This window comes from Diachasma alloeum, unplaced genomic scaffold (assembly GCF_001412515.2).
Source record: "Diachasma alloeum isolate Michigan unplaced genomic scaffold, Dall2.0 Dall_scaffold_00179, whole genome shotgun sequence".
In the NCBI taxonomy this organism is placed as follows: Eukaryota; Metazoa; Arthropoda; class Insecta; order Hymenoptera; family Braconidae; genus Diachasma; species Diachasma alloeum.
In genome coordinates this window covers 3,057,863-3,074,591 of record NW_021680345.1, presented here as the reverse complement: position 1 = coordinate 3,074,591, position 16,729 = coordinate 3,057,863, and the positions used below count along the sequence as shown (strand labels likewise).

At 37.2% G+C, this 16,729-nt stretch overlaps 1 protein-coding gene across 1 annotated transcript in view; it reads left to right on the top strand.

The window, feature by feature from the left end:
- Positions 1–2,454: 2,454 nt before the first annotated feature.
- Positions 2,455–16,729, top strand: part of LOC107040882 (serine/threonine-protein kinase 17B-like) — a 96,017-nt gene continuing 81,742 nt past the window's right edge. The window contains exon 1 of the mRNA XM_015261154.1: positions 2,455–3,118. Within this exon, the coding sequence (XP_015116640.1) occupies positions 2,985–3,118 (134 nt within the window). The 5' untranslated portion in view covers positions 2,455–2,984. The remainder of the gene's footprint in view (positions 3,119–16,729) is intronic.

The window sequence follows — 16,729 nt, the reverse complement described above, 5'->3', positions numbered from 1 at the left end:
CGGATCTTTTGTATTTTCGCGTCGTATAAATATCAGCGACGTTAAGGATAAGATCTGGAGAACTTTGAGTTCTGCAGATCAAGAATGATAAATACCACAGACTCGCACTTCAGAAAATTGAAAAAATATCTTCATTTTTATGTAGAGTAAAGATAATTCCTTATCCTTATCGAGATTACCTGATTTCACTTGGCATCGTGTTTTACGCCAGGGTGTTGGGTATCATAAGTTAGGCCACTCATAAACGTGCATGAAATAGGAATGAATTATGGGCCCCATTATGCATCGGTCGTCGCTATAATCACGAGAATACGTTGACAAGATCTCTACGTGTATTATCCACTGGTTTAACGATCGACTGTTGTGAATTTCTGTCTAAAAATTGAACTGTTGCATGACATTGTTTATTACATGAAGTTATGAAACAAATAATGGAATGTGAAATGTTGAATACGTTTGTTTTTTTTTAATAATAAAAAATGGAGAAGTAAAAAATAAGAAAATTTGGTGTTTCATATTCTCCACTCAATTTTCGTATTCGAAAATCCCCATTTTTCCAGTGAATATTCATATCGAACGATTTATGAAATACGAAATTTCTCTATAATTTCATAACATGATACACTGTTAAAGGATTTCACCTGAATTTTGCGTGCCAGATTTCGTACATTTTTATCGTGTTCAAGTTGCGCTGAAAGTTCAGGAAATTTCGTCGTTGAAAAATCAAGTATTCCATTGATTTTCTGTTCATATGATCTGGAAATCAATTAAATACTTGATTTTTCAGTTCCATTATTCTGTGAAAATTCAGAAAAATCAGGAAAACTCAGAGATAAATTGAAAATTCATGTCATTTTGTTTCTGAATATTCATGTTCAACTGAACATTCAATCAAGTTGTGAAATTTCCATCTCACTCGCACTGAAATCTCATGAATTTCCGTGAATTCTACTTAAAACTTGGAATTTCATAACCATTTTTTAGGAATCGAATTCAAGTTATCATCGTCCTATAAACATACAGATGTAATAATCTTATAATCCTTTCTAAAAAAAAACATGGGCAACATCTCCAATCGAAAATGAGGACTCAAACATGACGGATATCTCAAATGAATGAGAACAGTAAGGCGGTTTTCATGAGTACAATCGTTTTGCGTCAATTATCATGAACCCGGCTACCAAAGAAAATAGAATTGAATGTCATTCTTTAAAATGTGAATAAACGAATCATAATTGTCCAGTTTTATAATCAGTTAGATCAGAGGAAAATAGAATAATTCTACTTTCTTAATATTGCGTTTACAAAGGTTTTCTTCGAACAAACTTGATTAGAATAAACAGCTAAATTTACGACATTATCTCACATTTTTTACGTTAAGGACAGGAGAATATGAATGCAATACAATGAATATGACGATCGGTTTCTTGACTTTGAACAAATAATATTAATATGAATGAAAAGAAGCTGCAACTCAATATTCCAAATTAAATTTTAATTTTTAATTTCATGCTGAAAATATTGAATTCCACAAATTCACACTCAATAGTGTTGTTTCAGGAGGAACTGAATTCCGATAATGATTAAAATCTCATACACTGAGCACATGAATTAGAACATGAGCAAATAATTTATTGCAATATGAATATGTAACAGCTAATAAATTGAGACATATGATTCTTATCGGTCCTTTAGCTGTTTCCAATGAGAATGATTATAAACAATTAATCGAAAAAAATTAATCGAGAAAAAGCGCACAATGAAAGGTCACCAACCCGGCTAGTACACAAAAAAAACTCTACATTTTCCAGCGCGACTACTCAAACCTCCATCCAACAATTTTCACCAGAATAGTATAAATTCATCTGTTGCATCTGGTCCAGCCTCCCCAAAATCCGGGCGGCTCACCCAGACTGCTAATCTCCCCACCTTGATCCCGCGATTCCCATTTCCCCCGCTGAAATTCTCCCCCAACAACCGCGAGATCCTCTTCCGGACTGTTACGCGGCAAGAAACCACTCGAAGTTGATTCATTTTTCCTTTTCCGTTTTTTCATCGCTACCCCAACAATCTGCCGATCTCATTGTTGTCGCTGCGACAATTAGTCGAATTAGTGCTCCCTCCACAAGCCCCTCCAGTGCCTCCGTGGCCAGAGAAGGCAGCGCAGTAAAAAAAAATTCTTTTGAAAAAAAAAAAAACAACCAGGAGAAAAAATCTCGAATGGTGTGTTGCACGGGCGTTGGATTATATCTCTCGGTTACCGATCCTCGGGGGTTTCCGTGACCCTTCGTCGTGTCATGGCGGATAAATAAGAGGAGTAGGGGAGCCATCCCCTCCCCAACCCACACGCCAGAGCAACTGTCGGATTCTCACCCCTCCCCAGAGAAGGAAATTGAGAGTGGGGATCGTCTCGGCGCTGTGCTTCAACCGTTCAATTGTTGGTCAACCGTCGGAGGGAGTGGTCGGCGTGTGTCACCATCCGCGTGAGCGCGTGTTTTTTTGTTACTCAGTATCGCATAAACCCACAATAAACGGATACACTTAACAACAATTCAACGCACCAAGTCCCCGTTCCCTGATAACTGTGACTAATAAAATATTGGGATTCTGATGAGTTGAAAAAAAAAATCGTGCGATTATTTTTCTCACTTTGAGGCATCTCTGAATCGGAATAATGTTTACGGCGACAAGAGTAGCGGTCAACAGTGACATGGTGATTAATTTTTTACGTTGAGTAAATATTACCGACCGGAAAATCATAGTATTTGTGCTAAATTCGGTGGTGTTAATCGCAGAAGCGTTCAGCTTCGATATATCATTTTTTCTCCTGTTCATTTCGCGGAACAATTTGACGGTACATCAGACCGTATATCTCAGTTAAACCGTGTGTGTGTGTCAGCCGTGACTCTATTTGGGATTATTATCATTTTATTTGGCTCACTGTGTGATACATTTGAATTACGGAACAAGGAGAATATACAATCATGACGGCAGACAGACTGTTTGAGACCACCAGCATCCCGGGGCATCTCGCTCCCACGCCAGAAAGACTTGAGCGGCTTCTTTCAAAACAGACTCTCGAGGAGCTCTATGAAGTTGAGGAACAGCCTTTCGCACGGTGAGTTTTGTGACTGATTTATGTTTATGTACAATGCCCTGGGTCTTCCAACGAATTTTCTTCCTTCTTCAACTGCTCCAAAATTCGCCGTAAAAAGGGCATTAATTTCGGGACAGATTTAACGACCGCGAGACGAGAAAAAAATCACTGCCCATGTGGCAATAATTTTTAATATCTTCGGAACTCACGTCAGCATTTTTTTAGCCAATAGCTCCTTTGGAAATTGATGGACGGATTATTTTGGGGGATTTTCATGAAAAATTGAAGATGAATGAGAAATGTTGAGCGTTAAAAAGGACATGATTAAACCGTGGAATTGAATTTGGACACTCCTTCTGGCAAGAGGCGTGTAAACCAGTATATAGTATTCGGGGACTCGGTCATCAGGCGGGTTCTCTCAAGAAGAAAGTGCCTCTGCTGAGGATATCGAGGTCGAGACGTTTGCGCTTGTGTATGGCATGTACATTTTGTTGCTCCTTTACGACCTCGACTCTTGGTTTTCGACTGTTCATTTCTTTTTTAAACGTAAAACAACAAGCAAAAGCAATGAAACTCACCGTCTTTTATTCGTGGTTTTCACCGTGGATGCACTCTCGGGTGCTTACCCAGGGATGGGATACCTCGGTAACCGCAAGGTCAGGGCCTGGGCCAGCTGCTCCGGTGGAGTTTCTGTGTGTGCAAATGGTCGCAGAATCGAATTCTAAAATTAATTTACATACCCGGAGATTGCAGCGAGTTCGATACACGGTAGTGATGGGTCACGGCCGGTGGTTCGACGGTGTCGGGGGTTTAAGGATATGAAAGCACTTTGACGATTTTTTTCGCCAGCCGCATTTTTTATGCACTTATAGTCGAACATTACACTGAGGAGAAAATTGTGAAGCTGAAACTAGCGAAAGATTCGACAGCAGAAGATTTTTCTTAGGCGAATATAGGGGTGTACAAATGATTTTAAGTAATGTACAAACTGTTTCGCACTTAAAAAACATTTGTACGTGCGATTATTTGAGTCTCCTACACTTGAATATCCCCTAAATTGAATTTCCCGCTGACGAATATTCTGCTAGTTTCAGCTTCATAAATTGTTTTTGCCATTTACACGTCTTATGCAAATATTTATATGTAGTTACTTGTGCCAAGTTAATATACTTGGCAAAAGCAATTTTCTTTTTCAGTGCAGAGCTGTCATTTGAACCCCATTTGACCTCAAGTTTCCGGGTGTTTTACGATGATTTTATTATTTAAACGTTGAGCCGTTGGAAAACACTAACATTCTGAAAAGAAATTGGAGAGTTTACTTTTGGGGGAAGATTGATAAAATGATTTGAAAATTGCAATTTTTGAAGAATTACGAGCATTTTCTATAAATAAGTTATAAACAATCAATTTTCCACCATCAAAATAACTTCTTCGGAATCGATACAAATTTATTCATATTCAGAATTTTACCAGAAATCGATTTCAAGCCTAAAAAAATTAGGTTTACAAAATTTTAAACAATTTTTTATTTATAAACAGAGAATGCTTAAAAAATTAGAATTCTGTTCAAAACATAATTTGAATGACGCTGAATATTGGCTGAATCTATAGTGTGGTCTGTACCAAACTGTAAAAGATACTTGGATATCCTTAAATGTAAACGCTTTAGTATTCGGGGTTTATGGGGTCTGTTACTTGTACAACGGTAACTATTTTTCAGCGGGGGCTTTGTTCGCTCGGATGGAAAGTATGAAAAAATTGAGCGAGGAGAGAAGGTGAATCGCATTATCTCGAACACCTGTTAACGTTGGAATTAGTCGGAGGAGGCAGGTGTCGATTCCATTCGGTTTTATTCCGTAAGGGATTAACTGTTTTATAAGCATTGGATATTGTACGCGAGTTGAAAACAAAATTGTTGGTAGATGAAAAAAATTGAAATTGCAATTTTGCGAGGGGAGATGCATGAACAGGCAATTGACGAGGGGAGAGATGCAGTAAAATACTTGATTTTTCATGCGAATTATTCCTTGAAAATTCAGAAAAATCACGAAAATTCAGGGGAAAATTGAAAACTCATGTCATTTTGTTTCTGAATATTCATATTCCACTAAAAATTCAATCAAGTTGTGAAATTTCCATCTCTTGAATTCTACCTGAAACCTGAAATTTCATAACCATTTTTCCCATAAATCCGATTCAATGTCCCTCTCATGAGAAAATATCATATTTTCTATAAAATATCAAAAAATTCCTAACAGTGCACCCAATAATTAAGACAATGGCCGCTAGATACATCTCAAAACCTGTCGTTCTCCATTCGCCCCCACATTTGGTATCTAAAAATTACTCCGGGTCAACGGGCTCGAGCCACAGATCCAATCCGCATCGATCGTTTATTCAACAATCGTGATCCATTGCCCGAGAATTCAACGCTCGTGACTGTTTCCATTTCTCGTACTGCTCTACTGAAAAGTGCAACGTTTCAACTTCTATTTTTCTCCCATTGTTATTTTTGTTTTCATTAAAATGCTGGCACTCTTTCGCCGTAGCCTCACTACACGTATAATGAGGGTCAATGGCGATGAGGGGAACTGGGTAAATATTATGGCTACATTGGCCTCTGGAGCGTCACTCGAAAATGTAAATAAATCCGATACTATGAGTTCTATTGATCGATCCGAGTCGTACATGCGGATTCATTATGTATTTTCAAAGACGTTTGGTGTAAAGGGGATTGCCCAGCACAAAGAAAATCACTGTTTCCGTTTTTTCCCTCCTTTCCATTGGGAACTAAAAAAAAAACGAAGTTTCCTTTTTATTTGTTGATACATGCGAACCCACTATTCTCTATTGCGAATCGCGACCGGTCGCGTTGCACAGACGCACATTGAATTTTAGTTATGTGCGAAGAAGAGAAGTGTCCGTGGCGAATGGCAATGTCAGTACGTGCGAGGTTATGATTTATTCATTCGACTGGGGTGATGCACAGGTGCAGGTTTATTTATTATTTTCATTTGAAACAAGTTATTCAATAATAGTTTCATTATAAAGTCATGGGGTTTTTGTGGGGATTTGAAATATTTGCGGAGAATCTTGAAACTTTCCCATGGGCGTTCAAGGTCTTGAGGGAAATTTAACATGTAATTAGTGGTAATTGTATTTCATTTTAAGGAAAGTTTTATATGAGCGGAGATATGTCGATCTATTGGTATTCCTTTCAACTTGGAAATTAATTCCTCTTGAATTAAAATTTTACTGTAATGGCTGTAGTAAAAATTACAATTTTTGTGTGGAATTTTTAATTTAAATACGGTAATTGTTACTTGAGTTTTCGTGAAAATTTCTAGAGTTCTGTCAGCCTTTATTTTTACTCGAATTTATTTGGGTATTTAATTTATTACTTTATCTACGATTCGTAGTGTTTCAGTAATTTTTGTTCGCTTTTCCCTGCATGTGAAAACATTTCCGTTTTGTTGCCAAGCGATCTCGAGAGATATATGACGGGAGAGTGATAGGAATACCGTGAGTGCAGTCTCGGAGGTCCTCTCTCCCTAGGTTTCTACTCAAGTCTGTTGTTATTTTGACGAGGGAAAAAGGTGCAGTACAGAGGGAAGCGCGGCTTTTGAGGGATGAATGGGGGAGTGGAATAAATAGGGCTTCCATGTACATCTAGGTGCCACTCAATTTTTGTATGAAGAAAAATGACAGAATCTCTGAATGGAAGGATTTTTCGAGAAATGGAGGGGGGGGAGGGGGTGTTTTCTGCATTCATTGTATGGACATATTGTTCGATCATTCAACAAATATGCAAATCATTCATAAATATCTCCGAAAAGTGTAGCCCAAAAATTCGTTGAAAATAGCATTGAATTTATTTATGTTTTTGGATGCAAAAATTAAGAAATTTCACTGTTCATCTGCGAAAAATTGAGCTACAAAGAGGAAAATGTAGATTTAATAGCATATTTCGTAGCCTTTTTCTATGCCCAGCGGAAAAAAATTATTTCTGCGAACAGAAAGATTTTTTCTGCAAATTTGAAAAGCTTTGGATAAAAATGAATAATTCACGAAATACATTGATCAAATTTTTTATAATCAATGATTGAATGTCGTAATGGACATCAACGGTAACAAAAAAGAATTATTTAACATGAGGTCAGAATGCCGGCTGTATTTGAAATTTCAAAGTTGTGAATTTGAATTTAATTAGAGATCACATCGTTTACAGAATTTCTTCTCCATCTTGAAAATTAAACATGGCATTCAATTGAAATATCACCAGATCGAGAATTCAGAACACTAATTGTCGAAATTTCCACACAATGAATAATTCGTCAATAACATTTGTGACTTTTTTTTTCAAATGCTAATATCTCATTGACTTTTGAATGAAATGAAATAATTTTTCCTTCAGTGGTAAAATTAATTGAAATGTTTAATAATCACTCATTCACATAAAATTTTTAAGGATTTTGTTATTGAAAAATGAGTTGAATTCTGCAGTTTTCAATGGAATTAGAATTTTCAGGTCCACATGATTTGATCTTAAATTGCACTCAAATTTATAACATTGAGAATTCAAGTGCAACTATTCCTTAATTAAACAAAAATTCCAACATTGTACATCGAGTTCAATCGATAAATTTATTCCAGAATTATGGACGTTGCAAAAAAATGCAAAGGTGTCCATTTTGCATCACCCTCTCCTAAATCTCACGTAAATTCCCAACTGTTGAAAAATTCTAAGGGTAATTTTCTAATAATGCACGTATTCTCAATGAAATTCCCAAAAATTTTATCATCTTAATGCAGATTTTAAGGAGAGGAGGAACGCAGGCTTTGGCGTGGGGTCGGAAATAGCCTTTTGGCCGGGCAAAGTATTCGGGTATCGCGTGGTATGCACTTGCGACGCGATATTTATACCCATTATAAAGTATCCCCGACCTACACGACTCGATCACCGAAAGTCACAAAAACGGGGGAAGGTAAATGTGCATTATGTGAAAAAGTGGATAATACGCTGGAGTAAATGCCCCTGGGACAATTCGTTTCACGGTGGCAGCGAGGATCACGGCCTCTTGAACTCCTGAAGCGCAATGGCCTCGATTAGAGGAGCAGAAAATACGGCCGTTGACCCTGAAACATTTTTTTTCTCCGCTATTTTTTTTTCTTTCACTTTTCAATCATTTTTATTTCCTTTCGGGGTAACAAAGGAGGGGTTGTGCTGTGTCTGGGGAGCATGAAATTTATTTTTCTGCGATATTTAGTGGCGTGTAGCTCGGACACCCACGCAAGTGTGTTGCCGCCCGGGCCTTTTAGGAAATGAGCTCGTTTCCTCGTGTTGTCGCGCCTTTCGTTGGATGTTTGCATGCCCCAGGACCGTTATTTATCTGCTTTCGAAGGCCCTGCGTGAATTTCTTCATTCAGAATACCCCCGTTTGTACAGGAAACCATCAATACTCTTTACCTTCGGGGAAGCCCCATTTTCGCGATGTAATAATTTTTAATATTGCAAATTTTTTCTCATAAATATATATATTTTTTAATTATTAATATCTCTGGATCAAATGGACTGCTAAAAATTTTACTCTGAAATTTCAAAGAATTTTACCATTGAAAATTTATAATTTCATGGAGGAATTTCGTAATTGACAATTGAAAATTTCACGGAAAAATCAATGAAAGCCGTAGAAATTCCGGTAAAACATTCAATTAATTAAAAATTTATCGTCATTCGTCGAATTTTCATCAGTTGCAACGAAGTCTGAAATTTTCCGATTTTTCCCTCCTAAACCGACTTCAATGTCACTCCCCTGAAAATTACTACTCCATGAAATGTCAATGTTTTTCCCAACAGTGTACACGATAACAACAAATTCCCATAAACTTCTTCAGTCTGTGAATAGCAACAAATTTTCAACGGTTGCTACAACCACTGCCCCGTTTTTTTTTTACCTCCAAGAAACCAGCATTCATGCTGGATTACTCCACAATAGATCTTTGGCATTGCAATTGCCGTGCTCTCTATTACCTATTAGCAAAGTACTGTTACGTGGCGCGACGAAACCATTCGTTTCGAGGCATTTAAATATAAATTGTCGTGGTGTGCACACAACACGCCGACACACAACCACCATTGTAAATACATTATAAATCCCCCAGAGTCACTCGTTTGTTCTCTCTTATCAGGTAATCTTCTAACCGCAGTGTAAAACAGAAATCCTTTTTTTTTATTTCTCTTCATCATCAGCCTCACTCCCTCGTCCTTCCGCACGTTAGAATATCGATTGTACGTGCACAGATTAATACAACTGGTTGCGCAATTTCAATGAGCCAAACGATGAGCTGAATGTGGAATTATCCTAGGGGCGATGAGGGTTAAATTAATCGTCCGGCAAGCTGGCGAGAAGGAAACGAGTCTAATGCCATCTGGAGGAGTAACGGTAAAGACCTCCGGAGCAATTAGTGGGAATCGTTTCGTCTCTCGAGTATATAAAGTCTTTGTCGTTTCATTGAGGTGAGCCTCGAGGGTGGGGAGATGTGAGGCAAACGATATAAAAAAAAATATAAATAATCAACTGGTGGGTGACCTCCACGCGGATGCCGTGTGCTGGCGCTAACGAGGATAAAAACCTGCACTACAATCCCAGACTCTTCTGACCTTATCTTCATTAAAATTTACCCCCTGGACAAATTGATTAATTTAAACTGGTGGTTTTCTTTATTTTGCGAAGGAAGATGAAGTTTTGTATCGCTAGGAATTTTTAACAAGTGACTTTTCCAACGAAATTTCAAGATTTCTTTTTATTTAGTTGCGGGGAATTTTGTTATTGAAAAAATTATGAATGTTTATGGGAAAATTAAGGTGAATTCAGGTGAATATTTGCTTGATTTTTGTACTAATTGAAAGTTGATCTCATTTAGGTGTTGATTATTTAGATTTAATTGGAAATTTAAGTAAGTTGTGAAGTTTTTCGTCGCATTTATACTTGATACTATTTGAATTCACTCGAATTCTGGCTGGAATTTGATATTTTATAGGCCTTTTTATTCCCGTTTATTTTCAAAATTGAACATTACATTCAATTGGAATTCCATGGAATATTCAAGAGCTTTCATTTGAGTCCCATTTGACCTTAAGTTTCCGGACATTTCACAATGATTTTATTATTTAAACTTTGCAGATTTGAATTTAAATTTCGATATTGAATCGTTAGAGAACAATTTTAAAATCTGAAAAAAAATGATAAAGGTTACTTTTAAATAAAGATTGATGAAATAATTGAAGCAATTTATAAACAATCAATGCTCCACCATAAAAATCATTTGTTCAGAATGATAAAAAAATTATTCATTTTCAGAATTTTACCAAAAAGTTGAAACAATTTCAATTATTTATTTATAAACAGCAAATGTTTAAAAAATAATAATTCCATACAAAATGTAATTTGAATGACGCTGAATACCGACGTTTTTTTTTTCAAATACTTGGATATCCTTAACTAATTTGGGAATGAGAAAAAATGTAAAAATTCCATCTAAATTAGTCGTCACTGAAAATCTCAAGACGTCATCTGTAATATCAAGAGTGAATTCTTCATCATCAGTGTATTCTGACCACGCGATGAACTGAACTAGAAATACTCCTTCGACTTGCGATTCGTCCCGGGCAGCTGTCCCAGAGTAGTCCCGCCACCAGCTGTCCCACCATTTCCTTCCTCCACAAAATTCCTACCCCCGTACACTCCGTTCAATCTCACACACAAAACAGACTTCTCCACGACACGGACACGCTTCTTCGTTTTTAGCATAACAATGCTCCACTTCCCGAGTAATGCAATGAAATCCAGCCAACGGGATTCACGTTAAATCCCCCCCCCCCCTCGCCGGCTTTTCTCTTTTCATTTTTGTCTCCTTTTGTTCTGCTCTCTGCTCCCTCAACATCGACCTCAATATATCCCTCAACTTTAACATTACTACACTATTTACTCGCATTTTGTCTCTAGTTTTATTTCATAGAAACTTGGATTTATTATTCTATCGATTTGGCGCCTCGTAAGAGTCAACATTATGAGGCCCATAATTCATTCACGGTACTCTACTCGAGCGAAAAGGATGATAAAAATTCGTGGTTAATAACAGTGGACGGCAAGTCTTCCGGGATAAACTGTACAACAGTGTATGTGTATGTGTTTTTGCAGCTCCTCCCAGGGCAACATCGTGAATATAATCCCATCCCCCTCTCCGTTCAACTGAAAAACAAGAGCATATCATCCGATGAGTCTCACACCGGTCTTTTATATCCTCCATAATCACGATCGCATCGATTCAACTTTCAGCGTCTACATTCCTGGCTAATTTTCTAGAAAATAAAATGAAGAGATAAAAATAAATGAGGAATGAAAAAGAAAAAAAAAGAGACTGGGAGAATTTTGCCTCGAAGAGGCGATGATGTGGCAAAAAGTGGAGGTTGAGAATTTAATACCCGGGAAGTTGATAAAAATATGGGAACGAGAAGTAACGAGAAAAATCAAACATCACGGGAAGAGAAAGAACATTAAGGACGGAAGGAAAGTATAGCAACTGGATCAGTCGGAGAATCAGTGATCTATGGGTCACGATGCTGACTGAACCCACCTTTAACCTCCGTTCAGTTTCATAGCACACGAAGTGGAAGGGAATTTATTACGTTAACGCCCTCATTCCTTATTTCATGGGAAAATGGGGTTTTATCACCGTGATGTCGAAGATTTTTGTGCAATTCGTCATTTTGCGTCTGTAAAAACATATAAATTCGGTGTAAATTTCTTGAATAAGTGCGGTGGAAGTACGATTAATGTTGTATACATGATGAGAGATGTAATTGTATGTCGTGGAAACATCTAATTTGTACGTGAAATTTTTTACCATTATCTTTTTTCAATTTATTTGAAATTGGTTTGATCTAAAGTTCAAGTGATTTGGGAAGTTCTCGGTCTGCTGCTGTTCACAGATTTGGAATTTCACTGAAGTTTCAGTGAAGTCTGCAATTTCATGATTTTTTCCCTTTTAAATCGAATTCAATGTGACTCTCCTGAAAATCACTAGTCCATGAAATTTCAATTTTGTTTTCCACTGGTATCTATTATTTTTGTATAACCCGTCATTTTGATTTATAAAAACAATTTATACGTGAAATTGTCTAGCATCCTTAATCCTTCAATCAATTTAAAATTATGCGTAATTTGGTGTTGAATATTCAGGTTTTAATCGAATGTTCAAATGAATTGGAAAAATCTCATTTTGCTGTTCCTAAAAATTTCGAAATTTCATTGAAGTTTCATTTCATTTTGCATTTATAAAAACATGAATTCGGCATGAATATCCGGAAGAAATACGTTGGAAATGATGATCTAACTGCACATAACATATTCATAAATGCAGGATTGGTGTTGTACACACGATAGATATAATTTTCTGTCATGGAAACATCTAATTCTTGGATGAAATTTTTTAACATCCCCTCTTTTGCATCAATTAAAAACTCTCGTTTTGCTGCTGCTAATTTCATGATTTTTTCCCTCTAAATCGAATTTAATGTCACTCTCTTGAAAATTACTAGTCCTTGAAATTTCATTTTTTTTTGCCGAAATCCATAACAACAATGAATTCCCGTAAATTCTTCAGTCTGCAAATGAAAAATTTCAACGCTTCCAACATCAATTCGGCGTGAATATCCTGAATAAATACGTTGAAAATGATGATCCAAGTCCACGTAACATATTCATAAATGCAGAATTAGTGTTGTACACACGATAGATATAATTGTCTGTCATGGAAACATCTAATTTGTACATAAAATTTTTTAGCATCCCCTTTGAACAATCTCATGAGCGATCAAATACACGTATGGAAGTAATCAAGATAGAAGTAGAGAGTCGTCATCCGCCCACGCATACACTCGAATGAGATACTCTATACACTCAAGTCTTGAAACATTCCACGTCTCAGTGGCGTCCGTTCTTCCTGGCCACTTCTCTCTGCCGGCGTCGTGCAATCTTTTTTCCACAAGTGGGTCCCGTCATTCATAACTGGAGAGTTCCTCCACATATATATCCCTCCGTGATACCAAAACGTGCGCAACAGAGCGTCACTGTACGCACGAGGATACTCGAAATGTCTCCAGGGGTGGCGCGGGGGACATAATACTCGTTCTCTTGTCTCATTTCATTCTGTTCACGGAGCGTTTGCGTTTTGGGATTATGCGTTTCCGCATTGGTTGCTCTCGGGTTTTTGACCGGGCCCGGAATAAGCCGATGCTATCGCACCTGGGGCAAATGACCCCCCCGGTGTAACGGCAAAAATCCTTCACGTCTCTATTTTTATCGGACTTTGAGGCGAAAAATACGGGGGAGTTATTAATACCTCAACTTTCTGTTCAATGACTCTTTCCCGAATATATTGTCCGGTCTCTCACCTCCTTTCTCCGGTTAAACGTGCGCGCGCATCGTGTTTACACCGCATGGCGTCGGTCGAGATGAGTGATTGAGTTTTGTCGGGTCCTAGGAGATGGTTGACTTGGTTGAGGAATTGTCTTGCGCTGGGGCAACCTTCATTTTTTAAAATCTGAATGCTGAGACAAGGGCGTTGGTGCTCATGAATTCCAGGTGATGTTGCTTGAGTTTCCGTTCGGGTAACCGTAAATTAACGATGAGTGGTGGCAACAAGTCGGATGACGTTGTGGCGCACATGCTGGGTGAAGGTCGGACGATGCTTTCTTTTTTTTTCAATCGGGTAGAGCCCTCGACAGACTGACAGATTTATTTCGAGAGAACCTTATCTTTTCTTTTTATTTACTGAGAATTTTTAATCTGAAAATTGTGAATGAGCGAGCCCTCCAATAAATCAAAATAAGGTTCTTGTGTCAGTTATGAAGAAGAGGATTTTTTTATTAGTATAATGAAAATTGTTGACGCAAAAATTAATCGTCATCGATAATCGAAAATCAAGTACCTAAAGTTAGAATTAGCTTGGTGACTAAAAAATTACACCTCAGTATTATCAAATATTGTATTCACCATCAATCGAAAAATTTAGCTACTAAATTCTGTAATATTTTAAATTAGTTAAATATAGTTAAACTTTGAACAATATAACGACATAATCCTTTTTAATATTGCCGAAATCTAATATTATTGCCTGTCCCTGGTCCAAAGCCATCTGCTCATAAATTTACGAAGAAATTTTCCCCTACGCATGTTCTTGCTCTACCCAATTCGGATAAATTCCCGCGTATCTATTCTCAAACTCAATTTCATTGTTGTTCTCGCGCAAATGTAGGTGATCCTGGCAAGGTCATTCGTCAGCAACATTACACAATATATTTTAATATCCCACCACTAATTATCGTTTTATAACTGTACAACTTTTTGCGGAGGTAATTGCTCAGACGTGCGCTCTTTGTGACGTCTATGAGGAAGTTGTTATTCACCTCTCGATGTCTTCGAGTGCAAAATATCTGGCGAGATCAACTCGAACACCAGCGGCCCGACCTACTTTAATCCACTGTACGAATGAAAGGAGTCACTTCCCCTCTCTCCACTCTTCCCTTTCTTCGAAAGACAGTCCATTTGTGTCGGAGTTTAACAATTTGGTGTTTGGTCAACTGACACACGGAAGAATAATGTCCTGAATTAGGGTACAATGACGTTAATTAAGACACTTTTGCCTTTTTTTCAGGACATTTTTGGATAGGCGTTTTGAGAAAGGGGATGAAAGTGTCTCAGTTTGAGACGTTCTTTCATGTGCAAATTTCATTGGCCTTTTCAAACGGTTTGTTTTTATTAGGTTTTAACCTGAAGTGAGAGAAAGTAAAAATTTATTTAAAAATAGAGATTTGTTCATTCGTAAAAGGGGAGGGTTAGGTGTGTACTACACGCTGAAACCGAGAATTGTGAGAAATTCTGTGTGGACGAAGAGTTTTGATTTTTAACAACGGTCCATTTTCTTATAGTTTTGACATTTTAGAGAATTGGCGAAGATTTTTCGAAGTTCAAGTGTTGAAAATTTCCACAACTGACGGAATGTCAGAGCTCCATGACTGAAAAATTTTCCGAGTCTATAAATAACTTTGAAGAATTAGATGAGCAGTAAGTGTATTTTGGCCAGTACTGGTTAAAAAAAATTACAGTTTCATAGACAGTTGACTGGTCATTCCCTAGAAAGTGACTTTGAATTCGATTTAGGGAAAAAAATCATTAAAAATCCATGAAATCCCAATTTTGTAGCAGGAAAACGAGAATTCCCAAACTTACTTGAATTTCTAATAAAAACATGAGTATTTAGTGCCGAATTACACTGAAATTTTAACAGATTTAAGATATATTGACCTAAATTTCTCTGACTTTCACCGATTTTCATGGAATAATTGAATTAAAATTTACAGTTTCACTGGAATTTCCGATAAAATTTTGAATTATCAACAACAAAATTCTTTGAAATTTCAATGCAACTATCATGCGATGAAAATGTTCCAGGAGTCTAGCCAAAATTTCAGCCAGAAATGTTTAAAAGTATATGCACCTCGCAAACCAACAAGGTCGATTCTTGCCCTCTGTATGCGACTTTTAGATTTTTAACCAACCATTCCTGAATAAATCAGCCCGAAAACCGTTCCAATTTTTCCACTCAAGTGGTCTGAATCTTGCTTATAAAAATAATTACGCCGTGATAATAAATTCCAACGTATGAATGTAATCAAATGAAATATCGTGAAGTCACCGGAAAGCACCTTCTCGTTGCGCATCACTAGTTTTCAGTGATTTTCTCTCTGGCTTCCTTCTGTAATACCGTGTGAGTTCATCGAGGTCAATATCACACGGTTCGAGCCAGTGGAAAATAGTATGATTGATTCGACGTGTTAGACTACCTGATAAAATTTCTTTCCCATCTTCAGCATTTATATGCTACGGAAATGACCAATCGCATGCATTTCTACACTCGCTGATGCAAAACGTGTTATGAATTTCATTACGAGTGTATCTCCCCCACGATAACGTCGTGTTTCAATGCTTGGTCAAATTTAACCAACGCAGTTCCGTCACATTAATGACCCCAATGCGTACTCAACATTTGCGCTAACAAAACCCACGCGCATTCATACTTCAACTCAACAGTGTTCAACGCGTACATAAATGTTACGTTGAGAATGACTTAGAAACTCATTTGCGAGTGGATATATGCACGTGGGCTCTTGAAAATCATTGCCTTTCCGGCTGAATGCGAGATGAGTGACAATACGGGGAAAGAAGTCTCAGATTTTATGGGAATATTTCGGGAATTTCCTTTTTCCAGAGACGAATGACGTTTTTTTATTAACGCATCCATACCAAATGGTTTATTCTGCTAAAAAAATTATGACAAATATATATGTAAATTGTTTGCGTTTCAGTCTAACATTTGGTAAATTTTACAATGGGACGAATGAGGGGAAATGGACTTGTGACTTTTTTCAAATGTCTCATTGAATTTTTTGAATTTTTTTTTACCTTTAATGACTCGTTAAATTTTTAGTGAAATGGAATAACTTTCATTTCCTTCGATGGAAAGTCCAATCCTTCCCCTTCGAGATGACCCTAGAGTGACCTCAATCGA